We start from the raw sequence: 16015 nt of genomic DNA, 5'->3' as shown, positions 1-16015 counted from the left end.
AACCCTCTGCCAGCAAAAACGGAGCTCAGGAGAGCCAGGTGGCCCTTCCTCACTGTTTCCAGGGTGGTCCCACAGGCCAGGTCTAAGCATCCCATGGGCCGGATCTTGCCCCTAGGCCTTGAGTTTGACACACCTGAACTAGAGCCAGCAGTAGGAAAGGACATGTTGGCATGAAAACGCTCTCACAGATTTACAAAGGGATTGGTACCACATTATGAGGGGAAGAGCATCTGAATCACAACACCTAGTGCAACTCAGGTGAGATCACCAAATAAATAAACACAACACATTATACCCGTTTATGGCTGGAGGGTGTGGCGGTTGGTTTGTCAAAATAATATTTTTATTTCATTTATCTAAAAATGAACAATCCTAAATTATTTATTTAGACGAAGTAAACAAAAGCAGCGTAAAATGCAAACTCCCCCTGGAACAATGAAGGTGATGCCTCACTCACAGACAATGCTTATGTGCATGAAGGAGAGATGCATACATTTGTGCCTGTGTCTGTATTTCAACCTTGCTCCACTTGAATTGATAACTATAATTGGCTAAAAAGACAGAGAGGAGGGGAAAAAACCAGAAAGACCAATTTAAGGACTCGATCAAAAAGGCCGAAATGAATGCTTTTGGAAGTAAGCATGAGCTCCTCTCAAATAAATCTTTGAAAGCATCCAAAGCAACATTTGTAGCCATCTGCAGCCATTAGATTAATTACTCCCAATTATGTCTAATTCACAGGAAAATGCTGAGGGAAAACCTTGCATTTTTATTAGCAAACGATCTGGCCAGGATTCTATATTAGATTGACAGTGCCCTGTACTGTGTTTTTCAATCATTTTTTCTGGTAGATGGAAGTGGGTATGAGCCATAAGGTAAAGGTAAAGGTTCCCCTTGCACATATGTGCTACTCGTTCCTGACTCTAGGGGGCGGTGCTCATCTCTGTTTCAAAGCTGAAGAGCCAGCGCTGTCCGAAGACGTCTTTGTGGTCATGTGGCTGGCATGATTAAATGCTGAAGTCGCACGGAGCGCTGTTACCTTCCCACCAAAGGTGGCTCCTATTTTTCTACTTGCATTTTTTATGTGCTTTCGAACTGCTAGGTTGGCAGAAGCTGGGACAAATAATGGGAGCTCACTCCATTACACGGCACTAGGGATTTGAACTGCCGAAATGCTGACCTTTCTATCGACAAGCTCAGTGTCTTAGCCACTGAGCCTATAAGAGCTATAAGAATGTTTAATAGTGTACTAAATTTGAATGCTTTGAACTCTCGATATTATTACTGTAGAACATTTAATATTTAATATATTTAATTTATAATATTTAACAAAAAATATCTAATATAAGCATTAGTTAGAAGTTATTGATTTGTTTTGTTTATGGAAAGCTTGAATCCATGCACTGGTGCTTTCTTTTTTTTTACACAAAAGGCAATGACTGCTTTGGGGGGGGGAGAGACTTTTTCCCTAGTTTACACATTATTTTTCAGAAACACAAATTAGCATTAGCATTCAACCAAAGCCCAGTGCTGCTTTTGTACAATTCCCATTCATTTCAGTGAGGAATGCACAAAAAAAAATTCTATACAATCAGATATACTACTTATTACTGATAAATTGTCTGAAAATTTCCTGGATATTATTTCAAAATTAAATGGTTCTGCCATGCTTGCCTCAATGCTGATCATTCAATGAAACGCAAACAAAATAAGCTGATGTTTATCAGGAAAAACCAACCGACAATTAGCTGTAATTCTGATAATTCCATGAGATATCTTCATGTAAAAATCTAGAAGGGAAATGATAATATAGAGAAGAGTATTTCAACTGGAGAAGGAAGAAACAGTTTTGTTTTCATATGATCGACATACTCTACTAAGATAAAAAATCTCCACACTGCAATTAGGGTTTTTTGGGTGGGGGAATCCCCATGTCTGTAGATCTATGTATATCTAAAAATGCAATATAAAGAGTTTGGTGTAGATTTGCTAATTCAATCTTGATTCTTCCCACTCTTAAAAAGAAAGCCATAAGTTTGTTCAGTTATCTGGATTCAAAGGTAAAAAAAGATAATTTAGAATATCTTAAAGCGCCAAAGAGCATCTGTTGGCTTCTCCTTCAACCAAAGGTGTCTTTTCTTGCATGCCCAAAAAGCAACGGACATACTTTCATAGGTTTTTAAAAAATAAATATGATGACTACACATTAGAAGCCTGCTCCTTTTAAGTGTATGCAACACATGCAACATACATGAAAAAGGTATGGGGCTTCAACTGTGCAGTTGTACCGGCTATAATTATGTATTTGACTCCCCCGCAATTGCTCTTGAAAGGCTCATAGGTTCTTATGGAGCTGCTATGAGAGCCACCACACATTCCAAATCACAAATTTCTCCTTTCAATCCGGTCAATGCAAAACCCAAGAGGAGAGCCATCAATTCAAAATAGTTCCCATTCCCCACTCTAAGCTAACAATAGCAATAGCACTTAGACTTATATACCACGTTACAGTGGTTTGTTTCAGACCTCTCTAAACAGTTTACAGAGTCAGCATATTGCCCCCAACAATCTGGGTCCTCATTTTACCCACCTCGGAAGGATGGAAGGCTGAGTCAACCTTGAGCCTGGTGAGATTTGAACTGCCAATTTGCAGGCAGCCAGCAATCAGCAGATGTAGCCTGCAGTACTGCACTCTAACCACTGTGCCACCGTAGCTCAACATAATGACTGAACAAGGCTCTCAAAGAGACACTGATCTTAAAAATAAACTTGTATACTGTACTTGATCTAGCTCCAAGGTCATCTAGGGACAGAGCAGGATATCTGGATGGCATTGTAGTGAGATCAAGAACATGTAGTTATTTTACGGCCAAAGATCAAAACAAACCTATTGGAAAACAGAAAAGCTCATTATGGATAACTGAATGTAATAAGCAACTACTAAATAAGAAGTATCACAGTAACCAAAACTGCTAAGAGTCTGTATCTGATAGCAAGAGCAATTGCATTAAATCGGTCTTGGAGATAACTGGTGACCTATCAGCTAAAAGGAGAACAATCTCTTCCTCCGAGTTGGTATGAGAGAGGGTTTTAAAAGACATCATTAGGGCAGCTTACCATAAGCCATGGGAGGTTTTCTATTTCTTCTAGTAAGCAAGAGGCAGAATTGTTCTTATGCAGGGATGTGACTGAAGAAATGGTAAAACACTGCAATGGGAAAGAATAAAAGCTCTTCCCATGGGACAGGCAGGAGAATGTTTGCTACATCCTTGGCAAACAAGTTTTCTTCACCCGGGAACATAGGTCATGCATGTTATGGGACTTTGCTTCAACTCAGAACAGGCTATCTAAGGGCCAAGCAAAGGCAGATGGTATTCATAATTCATAATATTTTAAATCGATGGTAATGCTTATATAGCAGGCATTTTCACAGATTGTCGTAGAAAACTAGAAAAGTCAAAAAAAAAAAAACATTAACAATATTTCAGGAGGCAAAGCTGCCCATAGGTCTCCAAAGCAATTAGACCAGCTTCCAATCCCAGGAAAGAATTTTAATACACAACAGAGCACTTGCAACAAAGCTCTCAAAATTGAAATGCATTTCTTCTGCAGAGCTTATGTTGCAGCAATAATAAATCTGAGCACCATAGAAGTGTGGCTCATGACAATAGCTCTGAAAATAATAATTGCAGTTGCGGTACAGCTATGGCCATTGCAATTAGTGAAACACTACATTGCATTTCAAAGTTTACAAGGCCTAATGGGAAATCCCTTGGCTGCTGATTCCAGGACTTCGAAGCTGGGAAGAATATACCCCAATATTTTAAAAAAAGCTGAATCTGATCAATATTATACTTACTACATATAGGTAATCCTCAATCAATGGCCAACTTTTCAAAGTTATGTCATTGCTGAACAACAGGAATTTACAAGAGGTCCTCAAAGTTCCAACTGTTGCAGTTTCCCTACAGTCACATACTTGTGAATTGGGCACTCAGCAATCAGCATGAATTACATCATAGCAATCTCATTATCGCCATTAGTGACTTTCAATTCCAGCTTCTGACAAGCAAATCAATAGGGAAGTCAGCAAGAGGTTCCAAGGGGCAATCACATCACCATAGCACATTGTAACCAGATTGGCTTACACGTAAGTAAATATGGGAAATATGAATACTTTTCGTATATGGTATATATAGCATTTATATACAGTAATTTTAGTATATACAAATATATATATATACACACCTGGGTTTCCCCCAAAATAAGACCCAATCTTATTTTCTTTTTGGCCACAAAATAAGCACCAGGTCTTATTTTCAGGAGATGTCTTACTCGCTTATCTTAGGACCACCGCAGCCACGCATCCCATGCCTACACCTGTTGCGCTGCTGCCCTATTATTTCTGTGGCCGCTCACAGCCGCTTGCGACCAAACAGCACATGGCTCATCACACCAGTGTTGGATACCATGGGGTTTGTTGAGACGGCCATAAGGCTCATCATGCTGGTCCTGGTGCTGCTGCTCATGGCAGGACACCACAGAAGTTGTTAGGCAGTGGTGCGACAGGTGTCAGGGTGTGGGAGGCCCAGTTGCGGCGGTCCTAAGGTAAGCCGGTGCGGGGGCATGTGTGGCAGTTCCACTCCCACCCCAGCTTGATTTTTACGCCTGTGCTTTACTCTACCTCGTATAACCAGATGGTGGCGGGGCTTAACTAGGGCTTATTTTGGAGTAGTATTACTTGGAACCCTGACCCTTATATTAGGTGCAGGCGTGAAATTTGGGCTAGGGTTTGTATACAACTTAGGTCGTATTTTCGGGAAAACATGGTGTGTAGGTGTAGGTGTATGTATGTATATCTCTGTGTGTGTGTGTGTGTGTGTGTGTGTGTGTATACATATATGTATATATGTATTTGTGTTACAATCCCTGGTTGTATATATATATATGGATGGTATGGCTAGCTGATGAAAGCTAAATAGCTTGAAATAGATCTATACTAGTCTCCCTTTATTTATCAGCACAAATACAACATATACATATATATATATACACACACACACACTCACTCAGATATATACTTATATATACATGTATATAAAAGTATAATTACGAAGTTACCTATTCAATTATCACAAAAAAGTTCACATTTTGCTACTATCCATTTTTTTTCTAATTAAAGAGCACAAGTCACAAATGTTGCTTGATAGTGAAATATACGGCATATCAATTAAATAAATAACTAAATAAATTGAATTAAGTAAATGCACCTTTTTCCTGTTTCATGCAAGAATCTATAAGGGGAGTTCAGTCATCCATAAATGTAAACGTCTTTTCTCTAATCAAATAAGATAATTTAGCCATGTCAGCCAGTTCCATCATCCTCACCAGCCAATTCCACTCTGGGAAGCGTCAAACCTTTCCACTTTTAAGCACAGAATAATCCTGTAGCAGTTGTCATACATACCTTAAAAACAAAGTTCCATGACAAAGTTCCAAGCATCAACTTTCATAAAAATCATTCCATTACTTTTTCCATAAATTGTTTGTAAAAATAACTTTGCCTTCCTTCCAAACTTCCAGGACCATCGTTTTAACCTCATATAGCTTCTACTCCAACAAATTTACCATGTTCCTCAGTTAATATAGGTAATCATCGACTTACAACAGTTAATAACAGCACTGAAAAAAGGGATTTATGACCATTTTTCACACTTATTAACCACTGCAGCATCCCCAGGATCACAAACACTCATCAAGTGACTCATATTTATGACAGTTGCAGTGCCCGCGGTCATGTGATCATGAACTTCTGACAAGTCAGGTGGGAAAGCCAGATTCACTTAACAACCATGTCACTAAGTTAACAACTATAGGGATTTCCTTAACAGCTGAAAATCATAAAATGGGACAAAAATCACATAATAAATGTCTTGCTTAGCAACATAAATTTTGGACTCAGTTGTGGTCATAAGTTAAGGACTATCTGTAGAAGTTCTCGGTTTAGTTGAGGGTTAATACGCAATATGATATTAATTTTCCAAGAGTGGCCGTGAGTAACAGACATTGTAGAAAAGCTGCCCCGTTACTCATGACTTATTGTCATGAGTAACCATTGCCACTCCTCGTGGCAGTAAGAGGCAAGAACACATAGACTTTTAGACTTGCTAAAACCAAAGAGGAGACTTTGAATCATATAAAGCATATAAAGTAAAAGCATCTAAAATAGTAGCAGAGTGGAGAATGAGCCAGACGTCGCAACGACACAACGTTCGGTCTCGATAGTCTGAGACTGCCGTTGATTCTTTTACTAGCTGCACGGTCCATATGGACCTAAACCGTCCTGAAGAGACTGTGACAGGGAGACAAATCCTTGCTGGTCTCAAGGACACCGCAAAGTCCCTGATCGACCCAAGGGAAGTTCTCCAAGCCGGTGGTAAACAGACAGCCCCCAGGCTGACAAAGTCGGAGACGGCTCCAGAAAGAAGGCAGTGAAAGTGAGTCCAGCTGGTGAGATTTTTTTTCTTTGAGAATGATTGCCCAAAGAAATTTTTTTAAAAAGATAAATTAGTCCTTTAAGCAAAAGAATAAAGCGGCGAAATTTATCTTTATTAGACTAACTTAGAAAGTTTTTTTTCCTCTTCTATGTAACAGCGTTTTGTGTATTGAAGTGATTGGAATGCTTCCTGTTTCTCCTCTTAACTGAATGAATTGATTTTTTCTCCTAATCTGTGCTACCTTTATTTTTTGGCTGATCTAAAACTTTTTTCACTTTAATAATCATTCCTCTTACTGATTATTAAACTTTATTAAAGACACTTAGAGATTTTTGTTTTCCTTAAACTTGATACGAATAAAAGAAAGTTGAATCTGCCATTCGGAAGCCAGAACTTGGTTTTTTTCTCTTTTTGAAACAAAGTATCCTTTGCTCTATTTTCTCTGAGTTTGTTGACATTGTAACTAGAGGGTTTGCAGCTTGTCTGTAGAGACGGATACCGGCTCAAGGACATGAACTGTTTTCTTGCAGGTGTTTTTGTGGAATATTTTGGACAAGGGAAGGGAAAGAAAAGATAGAACCCCCCCCTTTTTTTTGAAAAAATTAAAAGGATCTTATGTTTAAGCAAATTTAAAACAAAAATATTTTTATACATAAAAGAGATATTGAAGGCGAGAGTGGCAGTGGATTTTAAACTTTTTCTTTTCTTCTGGGAAATATGCATTCATGTACAGATGAAGAAACCCTAAGCTACCAGGATTTTTTGGATGGAATTCTAAAGATATTGGAAGGATTTGAGAGGTTTGATAAGAAGTTAGATAGATTATTGTTTGGCTCAATAAAAGATGAAGGGACTGGAGTCTCAAAAATTAAAGAAGAGAGTGAAGATATAGAAGATAAAGACAAGATAACAGATGAACATAATAATGGAGCACCTATGAGTGAAAGTGGAAAGGAGGGAACATGGAAAAGTGAATCTGACTATTATTATATACTTGATGATCTGGAGCTCTACCCCCCTGTCAAGATATGGATTTGATGATGGAATTAAGAAGAGAAACAACTTTAGAAAGACATCGGATAATTAAAAGATATGTCAATTTTAATATTTAAATTAAAAATATGAATGATGTATAGTAACGTACGAAATTCATTTGTAACCAATCGACATGCTTATAAGATGTAATGAATGTTTTTTTTTGTATTTTTGTTTAATTAAAACAATTTAAAAATTTCTAAAAAAAATAAAAATAAAATAGTAGCAGAGTCAGGTCTACTGCTTGGAAGCAGTATTTGAACTTGGGCATTCTCAAATCTTGAACCATCAGATTGATACTTCGACACAAAATTATCAAAGAAGCCAAAATATAACCCTTCTTCCCTATTTTTGGACACAACATATAAGATAAAGATACCCTGAAGTACTTCGTGAAAAACATTTCCTGTTGTTTGGTGTGGTTTCATATTGTGCAGCAAAAGGCATCGATAAAATCAGCAGTCTCTGAAGGCTAAGCTCCAGGGATCAAATCAAAACTGCTTTTAAATCAATAAATGGAACCCAGAGGATCCCCCATGGCTAATTGAAATCACGAGGGATAAAGCACTGATCGTGCATCTACCATCCCTTCTAGAAACCGGTTTCTTCCTTCTTAGATCAGTCTTCCGTGTTAGTGAGAAGAAGGCTGAATGGATATGTGCTATGATGTGGGGAAAATGTGTAAATCTATAGAGGAGAATCTCCATCATCTCTGTTTCTAACCATTATGGGCACAGATCTGTGATGGCAAACCTATGGCATGCGTGCCAGAGGTGGCACGCAGACCCCTCTGTGAGGGCGTGCTAGCCATCACCCCAGCTCAGTTCTGCCGTGCATGTGCAGCAGAGCGGGGTGCATGCGAGGGGGGGTACACATGCAGAGGGGGCGGGACGCATGAGGGTGACCGCACGTACATTGCATTTTGGAGGTGCATGCATATGCACATTCACGCATGCACACACACGCTTTGGGCACTTGGTCCGGAAAAGGTTAGCCTTCACTGGCATAGGTCTAACAAAATATTTTCTGCAACTAAATATAGCCCTTAGCCCAGTAGTGAAATTCAAAATTTTTACTACTGGTTCTGTGGGCGGGGCTTGGTGATGGGGTCCTGTGACTGAATGGGCATGGCCAACTCAATGTCAGTCATGGCCACACCCACTCAGTCACAGGACCCCACCACTGCCAAGCCACGCCCACAGAACCTGGTAGGAAAAAATGTGTGTATGAGTCCATTCACAGCGGAGCTGCTGCTCTCTTTATGGTCCCCCCTGGCCCCCTCCCTGCTGGGGGCCGAAGTATCTTAATGTTTCTCCCTCCGTTCACAGCAGAGCTGCTGCAACCTGTCCCTTTAAGGTAGACTCAGGGAGGGAGGGTGGTAGGGGGGCATAAAGGAAGCAGCAGATCTGCTGTGAACGGAGGTAGAAACATTTGGATTGTCTCTGCCTCTGTTAAATGCAGCAGAGACAATCCAAACTTTCTCCTTCCATTCACAGCGGAACTGTTGCTCCCTTTATGCCTCCCAGCCCCCCTGCTGGTTCTACCTTAAAGGGTCAGGCTGCAGCAGCTCTGCTGTGAACAGAGGGAGAAATGTTCAGATTGGGTGGGCAGGTTGAGCTGCCGGAAGGACCAGGAGAGCAGGGACCGGGTAACCAGGCGGGTATGGGCAGGGCCACCAGATATTTTTGCCACCACTTCAGAGAACTGATGCTAATCGTCCCTAACGGTTCAGGCCGGTTCGGCTGAATTTCATCCGTCTTGGCCCAATATAAATCCTATACAAGTAATCCTCAACTTACAATCATTCATTTAACAATGGTTTAAAGTTATAATGGCTTGGGGGGGGAAAGTTATTTGTGACCTATTCATGATGTTATTTTGCATCAGCCCTACAATCAAGAGATTGCAATTCTGATACCAGGAACCCATTCGCATTTATGATCGATGCAGTGTCCTGCAGCTATGTGATTGCATTTTGTGACCTTCACACCATACAACTTCAATTAGGGAGTCAGATGCACTTAATGGCTGTGCGATTCACTTAATTATCACGGAAAGCCGGAGGTAGAATCAGGCCTGGTCGCATGATTCTTCACTTAATGACCACACTGCTTAGTGACTGACATTCCAATCCCAATTGGGTCATAAGTTGAGGACGACCTGGAGCAATTATATTTGTTTATGGTATCTCCACTGAAAAAATAAAATGACTCAAGGATCTAGATAGCCAACATTCTGGAAGGGCAATTTTGTAAACACTTATTACAAAATTTCTTTACAGAATCCAGCTGCCTGTTTCTGAAGCACAGACACTGTTTATAACTTATTTATTTTAATGTAATCAAAATGATGAAAAAAAGTCAAAACACAAATGAAGAACAGGTTGCTCGAACTGCAGCCTATCTATCTTCAGGCCTGTAATGCTTTGATGGCAAAAATCTTTGGTCTTTTATAACAACCATGGGGAAAGCTTCTGTATTATTTATGTTGCAATCTGTCACCCTAGACAGATAGCCTTTGTTTCTTCAGCCTCATTAACCATGATGACATGAACTGAATTGAACTGACCTGGCACATTTTCCACAAAAAAAACCCCTAGGATGATTCAGCCACACCACCCCTCCTACAGCACAGGATAGATGGGTCTGTAAAAGCAGCAGCCATTTTTATTTAAAATGAAACTGATAGCCACACCATGCAATATAAAATCAGGAGTCCTATTCAAACAATAACTAATTTAACATCTGAAGGGATAGCTATAATCACATAGTACCCCTAGGCCGGTGGTGGGATTCAAAAACATTTACTACCGGTTCTGTGGACGCTGTTTGTGGGCGTTGCTTTGTAGGCATGGCAGGGGAAGGATACTGCAAAATCCCCATTCCCTCCCCCACCCCACTAACCTGCTTTCCAGCTCCGTTCTCTTGTTCAGGGCAACAAAAGAAGATCAGCTGGGGGGCAGCGGGGGGCAGGGCCAGCCTATTTGCCAGCTCTCCAAACTACTCAAAATTTCCTCTACCGGTTCTCCAGAACCTGTCAGAACTGGCTGAATGGCACCTCTGCCCTGGGCCAGGTTTACATCAATTTTATCAACAATAGAAATGTGGGTGAGCACCGGTTAAGGGGGGCCTAATATTCAGCAGAACTGAACCAAAAGCTATGTTTCTGCGGCCTCTGAAGGGGGTTATCTGAAAGCAAGGTGTGTCAAGGAAGACTTCACCATTTGGAATGAGTGGGAGACTCTCCGTATAGAGCACTGTTTCTCAATCACAGCAACCTTAAGTTGTGTGGACATACATCAACTCCCAGAATTTCCCAGCCAGCATGCTGGCTAGAGAATTTGGGGAGTTCAAGTCCATACAGTGTAATGTTGCTGAGGTTCAAAAACTCTGATGTAATAGGATTTTTTTTTTCCAGAAAGATAAAAGAAGTAGAACCAGAATTTCTAAGTAAGGGGGGGAAGGGAAGGGAAGAAGATGTGTGTGTGTGTGCGTGATGGGGGGAAGGAATAGGGGAGGACCGAACCAGGTTTTAAATTCAGCAGGTTCTGACAGGTCCTGGAAAACCGGTAGTGGAAATTTTGAATAGTTCGGAGAACTAGCAAATACCACCTCTGGCTGGCCCCAGAGTAGGGTGGGAATGGAGGTTTTGCAGTATCCTTCCCCTGCCATGCCCACAGAACCGGTAGTAAAAAAAAAAATTGAATTTCACCACTGGACCGAACCTTTATATCTCAGCTCTCCAACTGCATAACCACTAGTTAGTATTTTTCTAGCAAATACTTACAGAATTACAAATGCTCCTGGACTTAACATCTGTAACACTGTTTAAATTTAAATTGGGTCGCAGTAGGAGTAGAAGCACAGCCAGGAAAGAGGCCAGGGTCAACGTGAGCGACTGCACAAACTCGAGCCAAGCTCTTTGATTTTCTGTTTTACTTCTCTGGTTTTCGTGAGATGCCGAAGAGGTAAACACAGAGAAGATAGTCTTCTTTTAAATTTGTTTTTGAGGATTTTAATTTTCTCCAATACGTGTACAAAAGAACAAATCTGAACTGGAGAGGGACTGGAGGGTCCAGCACAAAACTTTAAATAGTGGCACGTATCAATAATTATACTCCAGATGCAAAACAATGACAAAGCTCCTTTGTTTCCACCAATAATGGACTTTTTTGATACATGCTAGTGAAGCCTACCTCTCAGGGCTGTTGTAAGAATAAATATGTTTTAAAGAATAGAAATGCTCCATTGTATTTCTATTTATTTATTTATTAAATGTGTTTGCCACCCATCGCAGCATGAGGTGAGTCTGGGCAACTTACCATGTTAAAGAAGACTAAAACAATACAAAAACTATAAAACTACAAATTATCAACTATACATAAAAGACAGGGAGGATGAGCATGGGAAGAGGTGGGATCCGTTATTAAACTATCAGTGTAACGTTCCCCCGCTGGACCTCCAAGTCAACTGGCAGTGCCAGCTCTTCAAGCTCCTGCAGGTCAGGAAAGTGGGAGCCAACCTCACTGGTGGGGAGAGGGGCAAGATGTTCCAAAAGGCAGGAGAGGATGGACAGCAAAGAAGGCTCTTCTCCTGAACCCTAGAAAAACAGGTGGGAGTTCCAATCCCATTGGGATGAAAAGGTTCCTTAAGTATTACTGTCATCCTTACCTCAGTTTCAATAAGCAAATGCCCTTCAGAGGTCTAGGTCAACTTGCCACAGCCAACTCACCATGGCCAACCTGCCACAGCCAACTCACCATGGCCAACTTGCCACAGCCAACTCACCAGGCCAACTTGCCACAGCCAACTCACCATAGCCAACTTGCCACGGCCAACTCACCATGGTCAAATTCCCATGGCCAACTTGCCACAGCCAACTCACACGGCCAACTTGCCACGGCCAACTCACCATGGTCAAATTCCCACGGCCAATTTGCCATAGCCAACTCACCATGGCCAATGTCCCACAGCCAACTCACCATGGCCAACTTCCCACAGCCAACTCACCATGGCAACTTGCCACAGCCAACTCACCATAGCCAACTCACCATGGCCAACTTCCCACAGTCAACTCACCATGGCCAACTTCCCACAGCCAAATCACTATGGCCAACTTTCCATGGGATAACTAGCGATGGCCAACTCACCATGGGACAACTTGTCACACCCAACTTGCTCAAGAGTTAAACTAATATCAAAGAAATGGTGGAATAGAATCATTAAAGAAAGGATGCAAAAGAAGGGCAAAATGAAATGTGAGTGGCAAAAATTAGAAATATTTTTTGATTTAATTTAAATAATTAAATTCAATTGTTCACTTGTCCCGCGGTGAGTGGGCTTTGGTGAGTTGTTCTGTGGCAAATTGGTGGTGGTAAGTTGGCCGCATGAATTGGCTGTAGCAAATTGTCCCATTCCAACCTTGAGAAGTAGAATGAGGGCAGGCAAGTCCCTGCTCCATCTCTGAAATAGAATCTTTATTGCAGTCAGTGATATCCATAAAACACTCAGATACACAAAAATGATATGGATTAGCTACGTAATTAGGTGAGCAGATTTATCAGACAGACTGCTGTGCAGGTTACATATTATATGCCAGAATTTGGCTCCACTTGGCTCCACTTTGGCTACATTTGAATCTGAGAGCAATGACAGAATATTTAATCGACTGTGGAACAGCTGATCATCAACATAAAATGGATAGTATGGTAAGATATGTTTGATGGTGTCTGTAGCTTCTTTTCACCCTCATATGGGCTGAGTTTGGATTCAATTGGAATCAGTTCATATTTTCCCTCCAAATCCCTGATGGAAATGTGTTAACCTATCCTATCTCTATGTCATTCACTAATTGAAACAGGACCTACCACGCTTTCAGTAGCTTGGAGATGCGCTCGTTTTAGTTGAGTTTTTCCCTCAGTGGTCAAGGCATACATGGATCATAGTACTGACAGATCATTTACTGGAATGTCCTTCTTATTTTTATTTTAGAAACATGGGCATTTTCTAAAACAAAATGTTCATCTAAGTTATTGGATGCTTAATACATTCAACCTGTTTCTTCTTTGCCACCCCCCCTCCCATTACAGCAAAATTATATCCCTATCATTGCTCCAGTGAAGGAATAATTAAAGAGGAGAAAAGAAGATGTGAGGAAATGTCTAATATAAAGCAAGCTGCCTTGCAACAAAAGCACAATGTAAGAGAACCCTCTTGAATATATTCATGGGAGCTGAAACCAAATAAAGCTATAAACCATAAAAGTTCTAACAAGCAGAGCATGAACCCCACTGAAAACAGTAAAATGCATTCTTAGCTTAACAGTCATGCAAGGTTTACATCTTTCCCTAAACTGACTGTGTCAGAATGCTGAACTAGCATGGGAATTCTGGGACGCTGGAGGACATCCAAAAAATGTAATCCGAAAGGCTAAACAAACAAGTCATTTATGTACTGCTGGGATACAGAGCTTTCTCTTTACAAAAAACGGCTACGCAAATTGGTTTTATATATACACGTAGCACATAGTAGCCTCTAATTATCTAATTGTACCTATTCACCATGGTCTGCAATCCTCACCATATTTCAATTACAAAGTATTTTGTTTATAGATGATGCCCAGAAGAGCCAACCAGCAAAAAAAACAGGGAAGGGTGGGGCAGATAATAACATAGCTTGCAGGCTCCTCTGCTACCCTCTCTTACTGGCAGAATTCCAAGCCAAAAAAAAAAAATATGGACAGAAGATGCTTCCATCAATGGGAGCAAATTTACTTAATATTCTGTTCTTTTAAATGAACTGCCACCCATGTGACAAACTTCATAAGAGCAGTTTGACAATTACTCCTCTTCTGTGGATGTGTTCAAGTAGAAAATGGGTATAATTGTGGTGATGTTGGGGGAGGGGGGTGTTGCTTGAAATTAGATAATCTATACATGACCTCCTTCAACTCAAATTTTCTGCTTCTTATCCATTTATCAAAAGTGATATTGATGATTTCTTTTATTTTTATTAGCTTTTCATACTGAAAAACTGTGTAAAGTCTGTGTCACGTTGATTTTGTTCACAATTTCTGTGTACTGCAGAATTACAAGAGACCTCTTACATTCTTGAAATTAAACATCGATATACATAAATATACTCATGATCACATATTAATAGAAAGCTCTTTCTATTAGTGATTCTTGAGAACTAAGGTATATTCCAAAAACAGATTCTAAGAGTCAACCAGGAGAACAGAAGTGTTAAAACTCTGCTTTGGCAGAAAATAAAATGAAAACCATTCAAAGAATGAGATTGGCTGAGGATGGAGTATTGGCTAAAGTCCTTTGAAAAATATAGAATTTTTGGCAAAAGATAGGCAGCTATCGGAGACTTTGTCTCTTATAAACAAAGGCACAAGTGTTACCTACAGCCACAAAAGGGATTGTAATCAAGGCCGGTTCATTTTTAACCCCCCCCCCCTTTTTTTACAACTCCATTATACTCGAAACGCTCGGTAGTACGGGATACTATCAAGATACTACAAACTACGCCAACGATGGCCGATCCTTTGCATTTTATACCAGAAGTCACACCCTCTTTGGGGGGGGGGGGGGAGATGCCTTAAAAATCAACACCCGGGCTTTTACAACACGCCAGTTCAGACAAGAGTCTAAAATCCTCCCCTGAAGGAGGTTGGTCGGAAAGCACCTCGACGTCGATGTTCAAAATAGCAGGAAAAGAGAAACCTTTAAGCCACCCGCCACCATTCCAGCCAGGCGAAAAAGAAAGCCAAGGCGACTAAATCAAGCTACAATGATGTCGCCCCCCCCCCCGCAAAAAAGGAGGGGACCCTGCCCTGCCCTTCGCCAGCCCGCTTAGATCGTCAACCGACAATGGCCGATTTCTTCCCAGCGCCCATTCAAACCTCCAACGTCAGCGGATCAAGATGATCCGAGGACAAAAAGCAAAGCCCAGATCACCATTGCTGCCCCGCGTCCGATCCAGAAACAAGAGCCGAGAGCGGCCCTCCCTCTCTCTCTCTCTCCCTCCCTCCCTTCCCGGCGCTTGGTCGCTCAAGCTCCAGCGTCCCCGCCTTCCGAGTCGGCAAAGAAGACAAAGGGAGGCTTGTGTGATGCCGCCACTGGGCGGGGGTGCGGTGGGGAAAGAGAAGCGGCCCCGGTCCTTCCTCGCCTCGCCCGAAAGCAGAGAGCCCCCGCCTTTCCCCCCCCCCCCCGCTTTTGGGAAAGGCGGCTCACCCTGATGCGTTCCACGCCGGCCTCGAGTTTCAGCTGCTCCACCAGACGCTGCAGGGTGTTGACGCTGGAGCTGGAAGACATGCTGGCAGCGAGTAGAGTAAGCGCTCGGCGGCTCTCTCTTTCTCTCTCTCTCTCCCAAGCGAATCCGCGCCCCCTTCCCCCCCTCACTCTCCGGTCCCGAGCCTGGACGCTTCCCGTGGCAAGGACGGAGCGCAAAAAGGGGTGGAGGCAGCAGCACTCCAGC

At 41.6% G+C, this 16015-nt stretch overlaps 1 protein-coding gene and 1 long non-coding RNA gene across 2 annotated transcripts in view; both read right to left on the bottom strand.

Moving 5' to 3' along the window:
- Positions 1 to 16015, bottom strand: part of LOC309387221 (guanine nucleotide-binding protein G(I)/G(S)/G(O) subunit gamma-10) — a 24470-nt gene extending 8455 nt beyond the window's left edge. The window contains exon 1 of the mRNA XM_081943563.1: positions 15772 to 16015. Within this exon, the coding sequence (XP_081799689.1) occupies positions 15772 to 15852 (81 nt within the window). The 5' untranslated portion in view covers positions 15853 to 16015. The remainder of the gene's footprint in view (positions 1 to 15771) is intronic.
- On the bottom strand, positions 1473 to 4080 carry LOC309388049. The gene is made up of 4 exons (XR_014174718.1): positions 3860 to 4080; positions 3118 to 3447; positions 2591 to 2887; positions 1473 to 1790 (listed from the first exon to the last, which is right to left on the bottom strand). It is a non-coding gene; the product is annotated as an uncharacterized lncRNA (long non-coding RNA).

This window comes from Natrix helvetica (assembly GCF_964273705.1).
Source record: "Natrix helvetica genome assembly, chromosome: 2".
NCBI classification, from domain to species: Eukaryota; Metazoa; Chordata; class Lepidosauria; order Squamata; family Natricidae; genus Natrix; species Natrix helvetica.
The sequence above is the reverse complement of the archived record's forward strand: the minus strand, read 5'-3'. Positions and strand labels throughout refer to the sequence as shown.